The following is a 17052-nucleotide window of genomic DNA, read 5'->3' as shown; positions in this document are numbered from 1 at the left end:
CCTCTCCTCTCTTTCTCTTTCTCTTCCTTTCTTCTCCTTCCTCCCTCCTTCCCTCCCTCCCTCCTTTCACTTTCGTTCTTTCTTTCTCTCTCTCTTTCTTTCTTTGTTCTCCCTCCCTTTTTCCTCCCTCTCTCCCTCCCTCCTTTTTTCCTTCCTCCCTCCCTCCCTCCCTCCCTTCCTTCCTTCCTTTCCATTTCACCAAGGTCCCAAAATTCCTTCTTTGCAAAATAATCAGTGGAACAACTTGCCACCAGAAGTCGTGAATGCTCCAACACTGGAAGTTTTTAAGATGTTGGATAACCATTTATCTGAAGTGGTGTGGGGTTTCCTGCGTAAGCAGGGGGTTGGACTAGAAGACCTCCAAGGTCCCTTCCAACTCTTGTTATTCTATTCTATTATCTGACAGTAACCTCAAGTCTGGGAAGACACACCCCCCCCGAGCCCAGACAGGCTCGCTTTGTTTAATGACCGCGACCAGAGGCTTAAGGAGGGCAACGGCCATCTGGAGTTGCTTAAGAAACAGGCCTCCTGACATGTGTCCGAAACAGCTGGCACGGCAGGCGGAATATGTATTGCTTAAATCTGGAACACAAGACTTTTTCTGCTGCCCCTCCCCCCCTCTCTCCCCAGGGAAGGGGTTTGTTCCCTTCGGTAGGAAGTTACCGGATTCTGCAATCCTGCTGCACATTCGGGATTCGTAATGTCTAGATGGCGTCATCCTACCTGAAAAGGGGGGGGGAGCGATGCGTGTTCTTGGATCTGCAACCTGAACCCCTCATGCAAAAAAATTAAATGTTTTTTTTTCCCCATGGCATTTTGGGTTTAGATGGCTGGCTGATTGCCTAGATAGAGAGGGGGAGGGAAGGGAGGGAAGGAGAAGAGGAGGAGGAAGAGTGGGAGGAAGGATAGGTAGATCGATGATATGAGAAGGGGGTGGGTGGATGGATGGATGGATGGATACAGGTTAGATAGATGATATCGATGATGGATGGATGGATAGAGAGATAGATAAATAGATGATAGATGATAAATTAGATAGATGATGGATAGATAGATGATAGATAGATAGATAGATAGATAGATGATAAACAGGTTGGACAGATGATAGACAGACATAGATAGATAGTAGATGATAGACAGATGATAGACAGACAGACGGAAAGATAGATGATAGACAGACAGGTAGACAGATTAGATAGACAGATAGGTAGATGGATAGTTGGATAGATAGATAGATGAGAGAGAGAGAGAGAGAGATTAGATAGACAGATGATGGATGGATAGATAGATGATAGATAGATAGATGATAGATAGATAGATAGATGATAAACAGATTAGACAGATGATAGACAGAAAGACAGATAGATAGTAGATGATAGACAGGCATAGATAGATAGTAGATGATAGACAGATGATAGACAGACAGACGGAAAGATAGATGATAGACAGATAGATTAGATAGATAGGTAGATGGATAGATAGTTGGATAGATGATAGAGAGAGAGAGATGATAGATTAGATAGATGATGGATGGATAGATAGATAGATAGATAGATAGATAGATAGATAGATAGATAGTAGATGATAGACAGATCATAGACAGACAGACAAACAGAGATAGATAGTTGATAGACAGATTAGATAGATAGATGATAGACGGATGGATAGATAGAGGATAGATGATAGATAGGTGATAGACAGAGTAGATACAGATGATAGATGATAGACAGATATAGATAGATGATAAATGATAGATAGATAGATAGATAGATGATAGACAGACAGACAAGAGGGACAAAAGAGGTTTCCATTCCTTCATTACACTGTGACAGGCAAATCATCTACCCCAATAAATCGCAAACGACTTTTTCCCTTGGAAAACCGGGGGGGGGAGAGAGAGGAATTCCCATTCTGAGCCCCAGCTGGAAAAAATGGGCTGAGCCCATCCCGAAACCTGGGTTGTGTGTGTGGGGGGGGGGACGCATGAAAAGGGAAACGGCACGCTTTGTTCTAGATCTGTTCCTCCATCCCGGCAACTCCCTTCTCTTCCCTTTGGCAGCTCCGACCGTGGAGGCCGCGATTTTTGCAGGCAGCTAATTTCTCTCTGCCCAGCCTGAGCCGCAGAGATGCTGGTGGTTTGCAATGGGGGGGCTTAAGCTAAACCCCCCGAGTGGGTTTGCCTGAGAAATTGAAATGACCCTTTTGGTCCCAAGTGGCTGCCGGAGTCGTAATTCTTTTAATGTGACAGAAAGAGGGGAGATGGTGGAAGAAGTGTGGAGCCGGGGTAATTAAATGGAAATAAAAGCTTAATTGATTCTGTCCTTGCCTCCTGCCCGCACACAAACACATCCGTGCCTTTGGTTTCCCCAACCCTCTTAAGGACAGACGAGGCCGCCGAAGGAGACCAAAGACATGATGGGGGTTTGAGTTGGGGGGCGAGGAGGAGGAGGGGATGGACTGGCCATATTGGGGGTGGTGGTGAGGAGGGGGCTTTTCTCCCCTGGGAGGGGGGGGCTATTGGAGAAGAGGAAAAAGAGAGAAGGGACTATCTCCCCTTCCATTCAGAGAGGGTTTTTTTTTTTTCCTCCATATAGGTAGTAGTCCTCGACTTATGACCCCAATGGATCTTTCTCGCCAGGGTTGTTAAGGGAGACACTGCAGCTGTTAAGTTAGTCAGACGGTTGTTAAGCGGATCTTCCTTCCTTCCTTCTTTTTCTTCCTTCCTTTCGTTCTTTCTTTTTCCTTTCTTCCTTCTTCCTGCCTTCCTGCCTTCTTTTTCTTCCTTCCTTCCTTTTGTTCTTTCTTTTTCCTTTCTTCCTTCCTTCCTTTTGTTCTTTCTTTTTCCTTTCTTCCTTCTTCCTGCCTTCCCTTTCTTTCTTTCTTTCTCCTTCCTTCCTTCCTTTCCTTCCTTCCTTCCTTCTTTCCTTCCTTCTTTTTCTTCCTTTTGTTCTTTCATTTGTTCTTTCTTTTTCCTTACTTCCTGCTTCCTGCCTTCCTTCCTTCTTCCTGCCTTCCTTCCCTTTCTTTCTTTCTCCTTCTTCCTTCTTTCCTTTCTTTCTCTCCTTCCATCCTTTCCTTCCTTTCTTCCTTTCTCCTTCCTTCCTTTCTCCTTCCTTCCTTCTTTTCTTTCTTTTTCCTTCTTCCCTTCCTTTCTTTCTCCTTCCTTCCTTTCTTCTTTCTTTCTTTTTCCTTCCTTCCTTCTCTCTTTCTCCTTCCTTCCTTCCTCATTTCTTTTTCCTTCCTTCCTTCCTTTCTTCTTTCTTTTTTCTTCCTTCCTTTCTTATTTCTTTTTTTCTTCCTTCCTTCCTTCCTTCTTTCTTTTTTCCTTCCTTCCTTCCTTCCTTCCTTCCTTCCTTCCTTCCTTCCTTCCTTCCTTAATCCAGGACACTGCAATCGTCATAAATACGAGTCAGTTGCCAAGCGCCTGAATTTTGATCGCGTAAACACGGGGAGGCTGCAGCGGTGTGAAAAACAGCCATAAGTCCCTTTTCCCAGTGTCGTTATAACGTCAAATGGTCACTAAACGAACTGCTGTAACTCAAGGACTGCCTCTCGATGTTCTTTACTATAACCATCCGATAGATTTGCCTCCTCCAGCTGCTGAGTATCCTTCCCTTCCCCCCTTCCCCCCATTGTTTAAACTGAGAATTTTCAGCTGTAGTTTTCATTAAGATATATATATATATATATATATTTAAAAAACCTTCTGTCCTCTTATCTATTTACATGAATATTTTCACACATCTGCTATGTATCAGACCCTGCCTCTTCTGCAGCCCGTTCTCGTCACAGAGCTGGCCGGCCTGTAATGTTTTCTTTATCGCTTTGATTGATGGCCCTTCTCTCCGTCTCTTTCTGCCTTTTTCCTTCTCTCTCTCTCTCCCTCTCCTGCTCCCTCTTTCTCTCTCTCCCTCCTGCCTTCCCCTCGGATGCTTTGCCAATATCCACGCAGATTTTGGGACTCGTAGGTCAGAGCTCGACACGTCGGTGACGTCTCTGGAGGCCTGGCCAAAAAAATTGACATGAGAATTTCTCAGAAAAACGCTTGTAAAAGCTCTCAGGGAAGGCAGCCCTGGGAAGAGAGGAGGAGGAGGAGAAAGAGAAAGAGAGAGAGAGAGAAAGAGGAGAAGGAGAAGGGGGAGGAGGAAGAAAAGGAAGAAGAAGAAAAGGAGGAAGAAAAGGAGGAAGAGGGGAGAGGAGGAGGAAGAGGAAGAAGAAAAGGAAGAAGAGGAAGAAGAGGGGAAAGAAGAAAAGGAAGAAGAAAAGGAAGGAGGAAGAGGAAGAAGAAAAGGAAGAAGAGGAAGAAGAAAGGGAAGAAGAGGAGGAGGAAGAGAGGGAGGATGGGAAAGAAGGGGAAGAGGAAAAGGAGGAGGGAGGGAGGAAGAAGGAGGAAGAAGGTCGAGGAGGAAGGGGAAGAGGAAGAAGAGGAAGGAGGAGGAGGAAGAGGAAGAAGAAAAGGAAGAGGAGGAGAGAGAATGGGGAAGAAGAGGAAGAGGAAAAGGAGGAGGGAGGGAGGAAGAAGAGGAAGAAGAAAAGGAAGAAGAAGAGAAGCTGAGGGAGGATGGGGAAGAAGAGGAAGAGGAAAAGGAGGAGGGAGGGAGGAAGAAGAAGAAGAAGAAAAGGAAGAAGAGGAGGAGGAGGAGGAAAAAAAAGGAATTGAATTTCAACTTGAGTTGAGCTGGGCCATCTGAATCACCCCCTGGTGAATCAGATATTTTTCAAATGCTCCTGGACTCAGAAGTTCTCACATTCTTCTGGCCCAACGTGATGAGTCCCCACCGTCACCGCGATAATCCTGAATCCCTCGGCTTCTTTCTGACTCATCCGGTCTGTCCTGAGTGGCCGTGACATTGAACAAGCCTCCCCTAAAAGTCTCAGACGAGGTGGAAATGTCTGGAGGGGGGAGGAGATGCTTCCTGGATGTTCAGATGAGGTCCTGCCGAAATAGGCAAGGACCTCCTGGCACTCTGCACGTGTGGCGCAGATGTTTCGTGACCAGTTAAGTTACATCATCAGGGTATAGGGGAGTGAAGTCGTCTGGTTGTTTAGTTATAATAGTTTTCTCTGGCTGTCTTGGTTGGGGTGTTCCTTCCTTCCTTCCCTCCTCCCTCCTTCCCTTCTTACCTCCCTCCCTTCTTTTCTCCTTTCCTCCCTCCTCCTTTCTCCCTCACTCCTTCCTTCCTTCCTTGGTTCCTTCCCTTCTTTCTTTCCTTCCTCCCTTTCTCCCTCTCTCCTTCCTTCCCTCCCTGCCTGCCTCTCCCTCCTCCCTCCCTCCTTCCTTCCTTTGTTCCTTCCCTTCTTTCCTCTCTTCGTCTCTCTCTCTCCCTCCCTTCCTCTCTCCCACCCTCCTTCCTTCCTTTGTTCCTTCCCTTCTTTCCTTCCTTCCTTTCTCCCTCCCTTCCTCTCTCCTTCCTTCCCTCCCTACCTCTCCATCCTCCCTCCCTCCTTCCTACCTTTGTTCCTTCCCTTCTTTCCTTCCTTCCTTTCTCCTTCCTTTCCTCTCTCCCTCTCTCCTCCCTTCCTTTGTTCTTTCCCTTCTTTTCTTCCTTTCTTTCTCCCTCCCTTCCTCTCTTCCTCCCTCCCTCCTTCCTTTATTCCTTCCTTTCTTTCCTTTCTGCCTTTCTCCCCCCCTCTCTCCTTCCTTCCCTCCCTGCCTCTCCATCCTCCCTCCCTCCTTCCTTCTCTCTCTCTCTCCCTTCTTCCTCCCTCCCTCCCTCCCTCCCTCTTATCTGCCATTGTTTTCCACTTCTCTAGCAAGGAAGTACCCACCTTGGAACCAAAATCGGCAGAGCAACAAGCCATTCGCTCTAAACATTCCCACCCCTTCCACATCCTCTGCCTGATCACGCAACCTAGCCCGGTCACGAGACGTCTGCAGAAGTCCACCGAGAAAGGCCCCCCGCTCCCGAGCCCGACAGCTCAAACCCCCTCAAGCTCCATCTGGTCTCTACTTGTGGCCCTTTTCTGCAATCCAGTTGCGTTGCTGTGTAAACACACACCCTCGTGGGATAGCGGGAGAGAGGGCCTCTGCTTGTAACACAAACACAAGGAAGGCAGAAGGAGGAGCCGCCGAAGAGTTGCCAAGCATTTGTGCGGACAAAGATCCAGAAGTTGTTGACTTTTGTTGAATTAAAGAGGAATTTCCTGACTGTGAGAACTATGAAACAATGCAGCTGTTGCCAGCTTCCAAAATTTTAGCAAGGGATTCTCTGCCCGGGTGCTGGGTGGGTGTGGCCACGGTGGGCGTGGCCTAGTCAGCCTCCTGCCCCACATCCTAGAGATCAACCAAGTACCTTCTTAAGATGTATCCCGAATCAAATTAAATTAAATAAATTAAAAATAAATAAAATCACTAGTCGAACACTTCCCAAGCATTTAGGACTGCGTGATGTATCGGCGGATTATGCAGCAATCTTTCTGTGCTTTGGTTCAGTTATTATTATTATTATTATTATTATTATTATTATTATTATTATTATTATTAATAGAAATAGAGATACAGATACAGATAGAAATAGAATTAGAAATAGAAATAATAGAAATAGAAATAGAAATAGAATTAGAAATATAGAAATAGAAATAGAAATAATAGAAATAGAAATAGAAATAGAAATATAGAAATAGAATTAGAAATAGAAATAATAGAAATAGAAATAGAAAAAGAAATAATAGAAATAGAAATAGAAATATAGAAATAGAATTAGAAATAGAAATAATAGAAATAGAAATAGAAATAATAGAAATAGAAATAGAAATTGAAATAATAGAAATAGAAATAGAAATATAGAAATAGAAATAGAAGTAGAAATAGAATAACAGAGTTGGAAGGGACCTTGGAGGTCTTCTAGTCCAACCCCCTGCTTAGGCAGGAAACCCTACACCACTTCAGACAAATGGTTATCCAACCTCTTCTTAAAAACTTCCAGTGTTGCAGCATTCACAACTTCTGCAGGCAAGTTGTTCCACTTATTATTGCAATGAATATTGTTGTAAACACTTGGGTTATTATTTCCTAATTTTTTTTTTCCCCCAGAGCACGTGAGATTAAAATCCTTGGTTTAACTGTGACGTCAGCCACGCTGCAAAGAACAAGCATTGGACAACATTGTCGAGAAGTTTGCGTTGCTTTTCCCAACCTCTTCACAGAGTCCCGAAAGCAGGGAAGAAAGAAGGGGGGGAAGGGGTGGAAAACACAAATAAATTACATCATCAATTTAAGGACCCAGGACCGAAGGGAAAATTCCTTTTCTTTAACTGCGATACGGACTGTGAACTCTCGGACGCTTGAGAAATCCAGATTTCTCATCTTGACTCCATATGGTATTTCAAGCCCTTTAGCCGGAGTGACAGCGCGGATTGCCTACAAAATTTTTAAAAAAAAGACATTTATTATTTCTCTGATGCAATTTTTCACCATGTCTGCAAGACGGCTGCTCTTAATTAACCGACGCGCCAAAGGTTTGGAAAACACCAGTCAACCAGAGGTGCCAACGGTGGGAAATTTTCCACATCCGGTTATTACAACTTCACACTTGCAGTTATTCCGGAACCTGGATTCAGTCAGCTTGGCTTACATCGTGTGAGATGCCAGAGGACAAACCCAACTTGGCTAAGCCGATTTCCTCTGGGAAGCTCACGATAGCTACTGGTTCTTCTCGGCAGCTGCTGCTTCTCTGCTTCGCCCAATTCCTAGAGGAATTTGGGGTGGGTGGGGGGCTCCATCTCCGGAGGTTTTTAAGAAGAGACCGGATGACCATTTATCTGAAATAGTATAAGGCAATGATGGCTAACCTTTTTGCAGTCGCGTGCCAAAAGTGGGGGGGGTTGCGTGTGGGTGTGTCCACATCCATAATTCAATGCGCCCCGCGTATGTGGACACAACTCCCCCCCCCGTGTTCCCACCTGGCACATGATGGCTACTGATGGGCCCGGTAGGCCCGTTTTTCGCCCTTGGTAGAACATTGTTTCCGAAGTTGAGCATTCAACAAGGGTGAACATTTCCTTTCCTTTCTTTCTCTTCTTCTTCTTTCTCTTAGTCCAGTTCGATGACTGCAGAAGAAGGTTGAAGGACTCCAATACCCAAGGATTGACCTTCAACGATGGCGGATTTTGGTAGAACGTTGATTCTGAAGTTGAGTGTCCAACAAGAGTGAACATTTCATCTTCCTCTTCTCCATCTCCTTCTCCTTCTCCTCCTTCTCCTTCTTCTTCTCCTTCTTCCTCTTCCTCTTAGTCCAGTTCAATGACTGCAGAAGAAGGTTGAAGGACTCCACCACCCAAGGACTGACCTTCAACGATGGCTGATTTTGGTAGAATGTTGATTCCGAAGTTGAGCATCCAACAAGAGTGAACATTTCATTTCCTTTCTTCTTCTTCTTCTTCTTCTTCTTCTTCTTCTTCTTCTTCTTCTTCTTCTTCTTCTTCTTCTTCTTCTTCTTCTTCTTCTTCTTCTTCTTCTTCTTCTTCTTCTTCTTCTTCTTCTTCTTCTTCTTCTTCTTCTTCCCCTTCCCCTTCCCCTTCTCCTTCTCCTTCTCCTTCTTTCTCTTAGTCCAGTTCGATGACTGCAGAAGGTTTTAGGACTCCACCACCCAAGGACTGACCTTCAACGGTGGCTGATCTTCGTAGAACGTTGATTCCGAAGTTGAGCGTCCAACAAAGGGCGGCCATTTTGTTTCCTTTCTTCCTTTTCCCCATCCCATTTCAAGTCGGAGAGAAATGATTGATGTCCCTCAACGCTCTTAAATTTCTTCCTGGTTTCATTGGCCCTCCAAAAAAAAAAAAAAAAAACGCTTCTTCAAACCCAGATCGTCCTAAATCCAAGAATTCTGTAAGAATTCCGTTTCCCAATAATTGCAGCTTTTTCCATCTGAAGTTTCCTCCACTTTTCCCCATCTGGGACTCTCTCCAGAGGCCCCAAGATTACAGCTCTGCTCTCCTCACTTCCCACCAGTCTGACCACGGAGGCCGGGGATGATGGGGTTTCCTTCCAAACCATCCGAAGGCGGTTGTGTGGGGGGAAAGCCCGAATGACAGGGTTTTGCAGGAAAAGTTTGCAGAATCCACCCTTTGAACTTTCAAAATCTTGTGGATTCCAAAACCCCATTTTCTTTTTTTTTTCTTTTTTTTTTTTCCTTATGGTGGCAACGAACAATCTCCGAGACAGATTTTCCATTATTTGTTTTGGCAAGAACGTCCCCTTGGCAGCTTCTAAAGGAAAAGTGTGACAGAGCTTCAGGGAAACTCATAAAAAGATCTTCAAATCACCTTTCCCTTTAGAACTATGAAACCTCTGGAAAATATATATATATATATATTTCTCCCACCTCCGTGGGTGTTTCTGCTGAAGGACACTCGTCATCTGGAGAAGATGCTGTCCTTTTTCTTTGCTGTTTCTCTTTTCTCCTTCCTTCCTTCCTTCCTTCCTTTCCTTCCTTCCTTCCTTCCTTCTATCTATCATGTATCCATCCACCCATCTATCTGTATTCTACCCCTCTCTCTCTCTCTCTCTCTCTCTCTCTCTCTCTCTCTCTCTCTCTCTCTCTCTCTCTCTCTCTCTCTATATATATATATATATATATATAATCTATCTACTTACCCACCTACCTATTTCTATCATCTATCTATATCTATCCTCCCTTCTCTTCTTTGCTGTTTCTCTTTTTTCTTCCTTCCTTCTCCTCCCTCTCCCTCTTTCTCTCCCTTTCCTCTTTCTTTCTTTCTTTCTTTCTCTTTCTCTCTCTTTCTCTGTCTCTCTTTCTTTGTTCTCCCTCCCTTTTTCCTTCCTTCCTTCCTTCCTTCCTTCCTTCCTTCTATCCATCCATCTATCTAGCTATCATGTATCCATCCACCCATCTCTTTGTATTCTACATCTATCTATCTATCATCTATCATCTATCTATCCTCCCTGCCTCCCTTCCCTATCTTCTTTGCTGTTTCTCTTTTTTCCTTCCTTCCTTCTCCTCCCTCTCCCTCTTTCCCTCCCTTTCCTCTTTCTTTCTTTCCCTTTCTTTCTCTTTCTCTTTCTTTGTTCTCCCTCCCTTTTTCCTTCCTTCCTTCCTTCCTTCCTTCCTTCCTTCCTTCCTTCCTTCCTTCCTTCCTTCTATCTATCATGTATCCATCTACCCATCTCTCTGTATTATCTATCTATCTATCTATCTATCTATCTATCTATCTATCTATCTATCTATCTATCTATCTATCTAGTGGTGGGATTCAACCAGTTTGCACCACTTTGGGAGAACCAGTTGTTAACTTTCTGAGCAGTTTGGCAAACTGGTTGCTGGAAAAAATCATTAGGGCAGAGAACCGGTTGTTAAATTACTTGAATTCCACCAGTGTATCTATCTATCTATCTATCTATCTATCTATCTATCTATCTATCTATCTATCTATCTATCTACCCACCTACTATTTCTATCTATCTATATCTATCTATCCTTCCTTCCTCCCTTCTCTATCTTCTTTGCTGTTTCTCTTTTTTCCTTCCTTCCTTCTCCTCCCTCTCCCTCTTTCCCTCCCTTTCTTTCTTCCTTCCTTCCTTCCTTCCTTCCTTCCTTCCTTCCTTCCTTCCTTCCTCCTTCCTTCCTTCCTTCCTTCCTTCCTTCCTTCCTTCCTTCCTTCCTTCCTTCCTTTCTTTCTTCTCACACCAACCATGCAGATCCTTGCCATTCTGCAATGAGAAGGACCAAAAGATCCTGGGAAACATTGCTTTTTCCTTGGGCCTTGGAGTCCCCCATTCCTTCCTAAATTACCATCCCGCCATCATGGTTCAACATTCGGGAAAGCCACGTGGCAGACAGATATCCGTCAGGGATATCTGGTGGAGGTGGCCTTCAAAGCCAAACAATCCCCCACCCCACACCCACCCCCCAAATAAGGCTGGAAGTTCAACACTGGCCCCAGCCACCTCCTACATCTCAAGTTACCCGTTAGAAAAATCAGATTTTTTTTTTCTTTCCCCTAGTTGTTGTTCCTAGATGCTGGGAAAGCCACAAATCCTAATAATTGGACCGTTGATTTAAAGGGCCTTGAGAATTTCTCAGAAACTCGGTTCCTGCCCGCTGCTCAATTTTGCAGCTGGCAGGGTTAGATTTGGCCTCGCCACACCTATTCCCCTGGCCAGAGGCCGTCAAGCAAAAATTGCTAAATTGCAAGCTTTTTTCCCCCCTTCTTCTCTCCTTTCCAAGCAGGCTGGTTCCTGACGGCCGACCGAATGCCAAAAGTCTTTATTACACAGGGCTCCTCTCGAAGGATAAAAGATACGGCCGAGGGCAGAATTGAAAATCTCAGCTTTTCGAAAACGATAATTAAAAAAAAACAAAAACCCAAGTCTCTAGTCCTCATGAGAGCACCCCAAAGCCACGCTCGGTGCGAATCCTCGTCCGGATCTTCAGCGCCCAGGCGAAGCTTCTGCCTGTCCAGAAGGACGAATTCAGAGGTGGCATTCAGCTGGTTCAGACCAGTTTTCACGAACCGGTAGCGGAAATTGTGAGTAGGAGAACTGGCAAATACCACATCTGGTTGGCCCTTCCCCCGCCCCACCCCGCCCTTTCCAGGAGTCCCCACACGCCCCGTTTTGGCTCCCAGGGGGGCTACAGGGAGGCCTAGCCTGCAAGACTGGGGTACCCAATCGATCTATTCATTGCCTCCCAGCTGATCGGTGTGGTCTTCTTTTGTTGCCCTGCACAGGACAATGGAGCTGGAAAGCAGTTTGGTGGGGTGGGGAGGGAATGGGGATTTTGCAGTATCCTTCCCCCGGAGTGGGGAGGGAATGGATTTTGCAGTATCCTTTCCCACCAGGAGTCGGGAGGAAATGGGGATTTTGCAGTATCCTTTCCCACCAGGAGTGGGGAGGGAATGGGGATTTTGCAGTATCCTTTCCCACCAGGAGTGGGGAGGGAATGGGGATTTTGCAGTATCCATCCTCCAGGAGTCGGAAGGAAATGGGGATTTTGCAGTATTCTTCCCCTGGAGTGGGGAGGGAATGAGGATTTTGCAGTATCCTTCCCCCGGAGTGGGGTGGGAATGGGGATTTTGCAGTATCCTTCCCCTGGAGTGGGGTAGGAATGGGGATTTTGCAGTATCCATCCTCCAGGAGTCGGGAGGAAATGGGGATTTTGCAGTATCCTTCCTCCAGGAATCGGGAGGAAATGGGGATATTGCAGTATCCTTTCCCACCAGGAGTTGGGAGGGAATGGGGATTTTTCAGTATCCTTCCCCTAGGAGTTGGGAGGGAATGGGGATTTTGCAGTAACCTTCCCCCAGGAGTGGGGAGGGAATGGGGATTTTGCCGTATCCTTCCCCTGCCACACCCACCAAGCCACGCCCACAGAACCGGTAGTAAAAAAAAAAAATTGAATCCCATCACTGGAATTGGATTGGGCCAACATGAGAAGTACGTTGCCAGCTGTTATTTTTGCAAAGCAGGACCACGATGCCAAGCGGTTCGGCTTGTTGGCACCCCACCCCACCCCACCCCCATATGGCACATATCCAGTAATGGCTGCCGCAGATCGGGGCAACCTCCCATACATGAGTGGGCTTCACCGGAGGGTTGGCCTCCATCCCAGGAGACCTTCTTCTAGCTAGTCGGCAATTACAGAAGCTGCATTGTCCACCTCTGTGTAAGTCCGTTCCTTGTGGCGTTGTGAGTCACACAGCTAGGGTTTCACGGCTGGAAAACATCCTTCTGGATGTCCGTTGGTGACCCACTGACCTCCAAGTGAAAAGGCCCCAGCTGGAGAGCGGGCTGATGTGCTTAATCTTTGGTGACTCAACCTTTCACCCAAGTTTACAAGACCTTCCATGAGTCCCTTGGGGCAGGGAAGGATGATGCTGATGGGACAACTCATTCATGAGATGGTAGATCCTTCAAGGGATGTCCAGAAAGTCTTCTGTCCTACTCAAATGGGTTTGGGGATGAGTCAACGGATTTGGCCGCCCGTCCAACTTCCTTGAGCAACCAAAGACGAGGACGAGAAGAATTCCGTGGTTGGGTTTCATTCAGAAATTAGAGATTGTCCTTTGAATGGATGCCTTTGTGAATAAGGAGAGTGGAGGGGTGGAGGGCGAGGATGGGATGGGATGGGATGTGGGGGGGTGGCTTAGACCTAGAGACTGGAAGGAACCCGGGGTAAGGAAACACGAATCAAGGAGAGAAGCAACCTAGAACTAAGGAGGAATTTGCTGACAGTTGAGAACAAATAACCAGTGGAACAGCTTGCCACCAGAAGTTGGAAGTGCTCCATCACTGGAAGCTTTTAAGAAGAGACTGGGCAGCCATTTGTTTGAAATGGGAGAAGAATAGAATAGAATAGAATAGAATAGAATAGAATAGAATAGAATAGAATAGAATAGAATAGAATAGAATAGAATAGAATAGAATAGAATTAGATATAAAATTAGAATGGAATGGAATAGAATAGAATATACAGTATATAAAATTGGATTGGAATAGAATAGAATAGAATAGAATAGAATAGAATAGAATAGAATGGAATGGAATGGAATGGAATGGAATAGAATAGAATAGAATAGAATAGAATAGAATAGAATAGAATAGAATAGAATATATATAAAATTAGAATGGAATGGAATAGAATAGAATATACAGTATATAAATTGGATTGGAATAGAATAGAATAGAATAGAATAGAATAGAATAGAATAGAATAGAATAGAATAGAATATATATAAAATTAGAATGGAATAGAATAGAATATACAGTATAAATTGGATTGGAATAGAATAGAATAGAATAGAATAGAATAGAATAGAATAGAATAGAATAGAATAGAATAGAATAGAATTATATAAAATTAGAATGGAATGGAATAGAATAGAATATACAGTATATAAATTGGATTGGAATAGAATAGAATAGAATAGAATAGAATAGAATAGAATAGAATAGAATGGAATGGAATGGAATGGAATGGAATAGAATAGAATAGAATAGAATAGAATAGAATAGAATAGAATAGAATAGAATAGAATATATATAAAATTAGAATGGAATGGAATAGAATAGAATATACAGTATATAAAATTGGATTGGAATAGAATAGAATAGAATAGAATAGAATAGAATAGAATAGAATGGAATAGAATAGAATGGAATGGAATGGAATAGAATAGAATAGAATAGAATAGAATAGAATAGAATAGAATAGAATAGAATAGAATAGAATAGAATATATATAAAATTAGAATGGAATGGAATAGAATAGAATATACAGTATATAAATTGGATTGGAATAGAATAGAATAGAATAGAATAGAATAGAATAGAATAGAATAGAATATATATAAAATTAGAATGGAATAGAATAGAATATACAGTATAAATTGGATTGGAATAGAATAGAATAGAATAGAATAGAATAGAATAGAATAGAATAGAATAGAATAGAATAGAATAGAATAGAATAGAATAGAATTATATAAAATTAGAATGGAATGGAATAGAATAGAATATACAGTATATAAATTGGATTGGAATAGAATAGAATAGAATAGAATAGAATAGAATAGAATAGAATAGAATAGAATAGAATAGAATAGAATAGAATAGAACAGAACAGAACAGAACAGAACAGAACAACAGAACAAGAACAAGAACAAGAAATATAGAAATAATATAGAAATAATATAGAAGAAATATAGAAATAGAAATAATAGAATACAATAGAATAAGAATTATAAATAGAAATATAGAAATAATATATAAATAATATAGAAGAAATATAGGAATAGAAGGAATAGAATTGAATAGAATAGAAAATAGAATAGAATAAGAAATATAGAAATAATACAGAAATAATATAGAATACAATAGAATAAGAAATAGAAATATAGAAATTTCTGACTGGTCCTCGCACTTATGACCATCTTCACATTTATGCCCATCGCGGCCTTCTTAACAACCGTGTCAGTCATTTCGCCACTACTTCTCTTTGCCACGGCGACAAGATAGGGCGCGAAACGTAAAATGTGAGGACTGTCGTAAGTTCAAGGACCGGTCCAAAGTGCGAGGACCGGTCAAAAAATAACTTTTTCAGCCCTCTGAGTAGTCCCTATGCTCATAGGGACTACTCAGCGGGCTGAAAAAAGTCATTTCTGACTGGTCCGCGCACTTTTAACCGGTCCTCGCACTTATGACCATCCTCAACATTTATGCCCGTCGCGGCCTTCTTAACAACCGTGTCAGTCATTTCGCCACGGCGACAAGATAGGGCGCAAAACGTAAAATGTGAGGACGGTCGTGAATTCATCAATTTCCCCCCCCCCTCCCCACTTTTGCAAATTGACAAAAATCCCTCGGCCGGCCAAAATCCAGAAAACTGCAGACAGGGGGAAAAAAAAAGAAGAAGAAGAGAGAGAGAAGAGGGGAGAGAGAAACACAATTTTTCCGCTGTGTCAGGGAATAGTTGTCTGCTTTGTGGGTCCCCCCCCCCAGACCCCCTCCCCCTCCCGTCTGTCCCACGCTGGTTTCTTGGCAGAAAGGGCTGAGAGTGGAAAGGGTCACCGCGGAGAAGTGAAGAGGGGGGGAGAGTGTGTGGAGACGGGTTGACCGACTCAGCAAAAGAATGTGAGTTTATTTTTATTGTGCTTTTTTTGGGGAGGGGTGGGGTAAGAAAGCAAAGCCCTATTGGGGGGAGGGGGGAGGTAGTGGGGGGGCAGGAGGGGGGCGTAGGAGGTTCTTCCCTTGGAGGAGAGAGAGAGAGAGAGAGAGAGAGAGAGAGAGAGAGAGTCAGGATGTTGTGTTTGTGTGTTTATATGTGCGTTCAAACTGGGTTTTGGATTGCTGGGGGTTTTCTTGGCAAGATTGCAAAAAGGGGGCTGCCGTTGCGTCCTTCCTGGGGTGGAAAGAAAGGGGCTGGCCCAAGGTTGCCCAGCTGGCTTTTGTGTGTAAAGCAGGACTAGAATTCACCGTCTCCTGGTGATTGGCCCACAGTCACCCAATTGGCTTTCCTACCTCAAGGCGGGACTAGAATTCACCATCTCAAAGTCACCCAGCCAGCTTTCATGCCTAAGGCAGGACTACAACTCCCCGTCTCCTGGTGATTGGCCCAAAACCACCCAATTGACTTTCATGCCTAAAACAGAGCTAGAACTCACCGTCTCCTGGTGATTTTCCCAAAGTCACCAAGCCACCTTTCCTGCCTAAGATGGAACTAGAACTCCCAGTCTCCTGGTGATTGGCCCAAAGTCACCTAATTGGCTTTCCTATCTAAAGGCGGGACTAGAACTCCCAGTCTCCTGGTGATTGGCCCAAAGTCACCTAATTGGCTTTCCTATCTAAAGGCGGGACTAGAACTCCCAGTCTCCTGGTGATTGGCCCAAAGTCACCTAATTGGCTTTCCTATCTAAAGGCGGGACTAGAACTCCCTGTCTCCTGGTGATTGGCCCAAAGTCACCTAATTGGCTTTCCTATCTAAAGGTGGGACTAGAACTCCCTGTCTCCTGGTGATTGGCCCAAAGTCACCTAATTGGCTTTCCTACCTCAAGGTGGGACTAGAACTCCCTGTCTCCTGGTGATTGGTCCAAAGTCACCTAATTGGCTTTCCTACCTAAGGCAGAACTAGAACTCCCAGTCTCCTGGTGACTGTCTTTTTCCCTTCTTTCTTGTGAAAGTTTTGCTTTCCGTCTGGAATGTTTTCCAAGCAGGCCACGCCAAGCCGTGGTCCGATTCTCGGACGCCCTTCGTCTCCCTACCATGACGTGGGCAAATGACCTTCACATTTTGTGCTCGTAGCCCTGGACTGCACAACGCCCTGGGGGGGGGGGCGGTGGGGGTAGAACCGGACACTGAAGGGACGGCCAGAAGGGATGGCCAGATTCCGGCTGTTCAAACCTAGATGGATGGGAGGCTTTGAGAAGAGGGCACAAATTCGCAAATTACAAGTCATAAATCTATCAGGAATGATTTAAAAAAAAAAAAAAAACAACCCCGGATTTCTCATTTTCTCCAAGGTTTTTGTCGGGGCCAAGTGGAACGACCTTTCACCGGTCTTTTAAACTTCCCCGCCCCAAAATTACAAACAGGTTCTC

General features: G+C 44.3%; 2 protein-coding genes across 2 annotated transcripts in view; both read left to right on the top strand.

The window, feature by feature from the left end:
• Positions 1–2950: 2950 nt before the first annotated feature.
• Positions 2951–17052, top strand: part of LOC148111513 (uncharacterized) — a gene marked incomplete at its 5' end in the record, with an annotated part of 14825 nt that continues 723 nt past the window's right edge. The window contains 4 exons of the mRNA XM_087881175.1: positions 2951–3378; positions 10535–11487; positions 12427–12623; positions 16975–17052. The exon at positions 16975–17052 is cut by the window's right edge and continues 723 nt beyond it. Coding sequence (XP_087737301.1) covers positions 2951–3378; positions 10535–10976 — 870 coding nt within the window. The remainder of the gene's footprint in view (positions 3379–10534; positions 11488–12426; positions 12624–16974) is intronic.
• The window catches only part of YIF1A (Yip1 interacting factor homolog A, membrane trafficking protein), a 41611-nt gene continuing 40062 nt past the window's right edge, over positions 15504–17052 (top strand). The window contains exon 1 of the mRNA XM_087881060.1: positions 15504–15589. The gene's annotated coding sequence lies outside the window, so the exon portion shown is untranslated. The remainder of the gene's footprint in view (positions 15590–17052) is intronic.

The sequence above is a fragment of the Pantherophis guttatus genome, chromosome 18, assembly GCF_059756535.1.
Source record: "Pantherophis guttatus breed Tessera chromosome 18, ASM5975653v1, whole genome shotgun sequence".
NCBI lineage: Eukaryota > Metazoa > Chordata > Lepidosauria > Squamata > Colubridae > Pantherophis > Pantherophis guttatus.
Note: the sequence above shows the minus strand (reverse complement) of the source record. Positions and strands in the feature narration are given on the sequence as shown.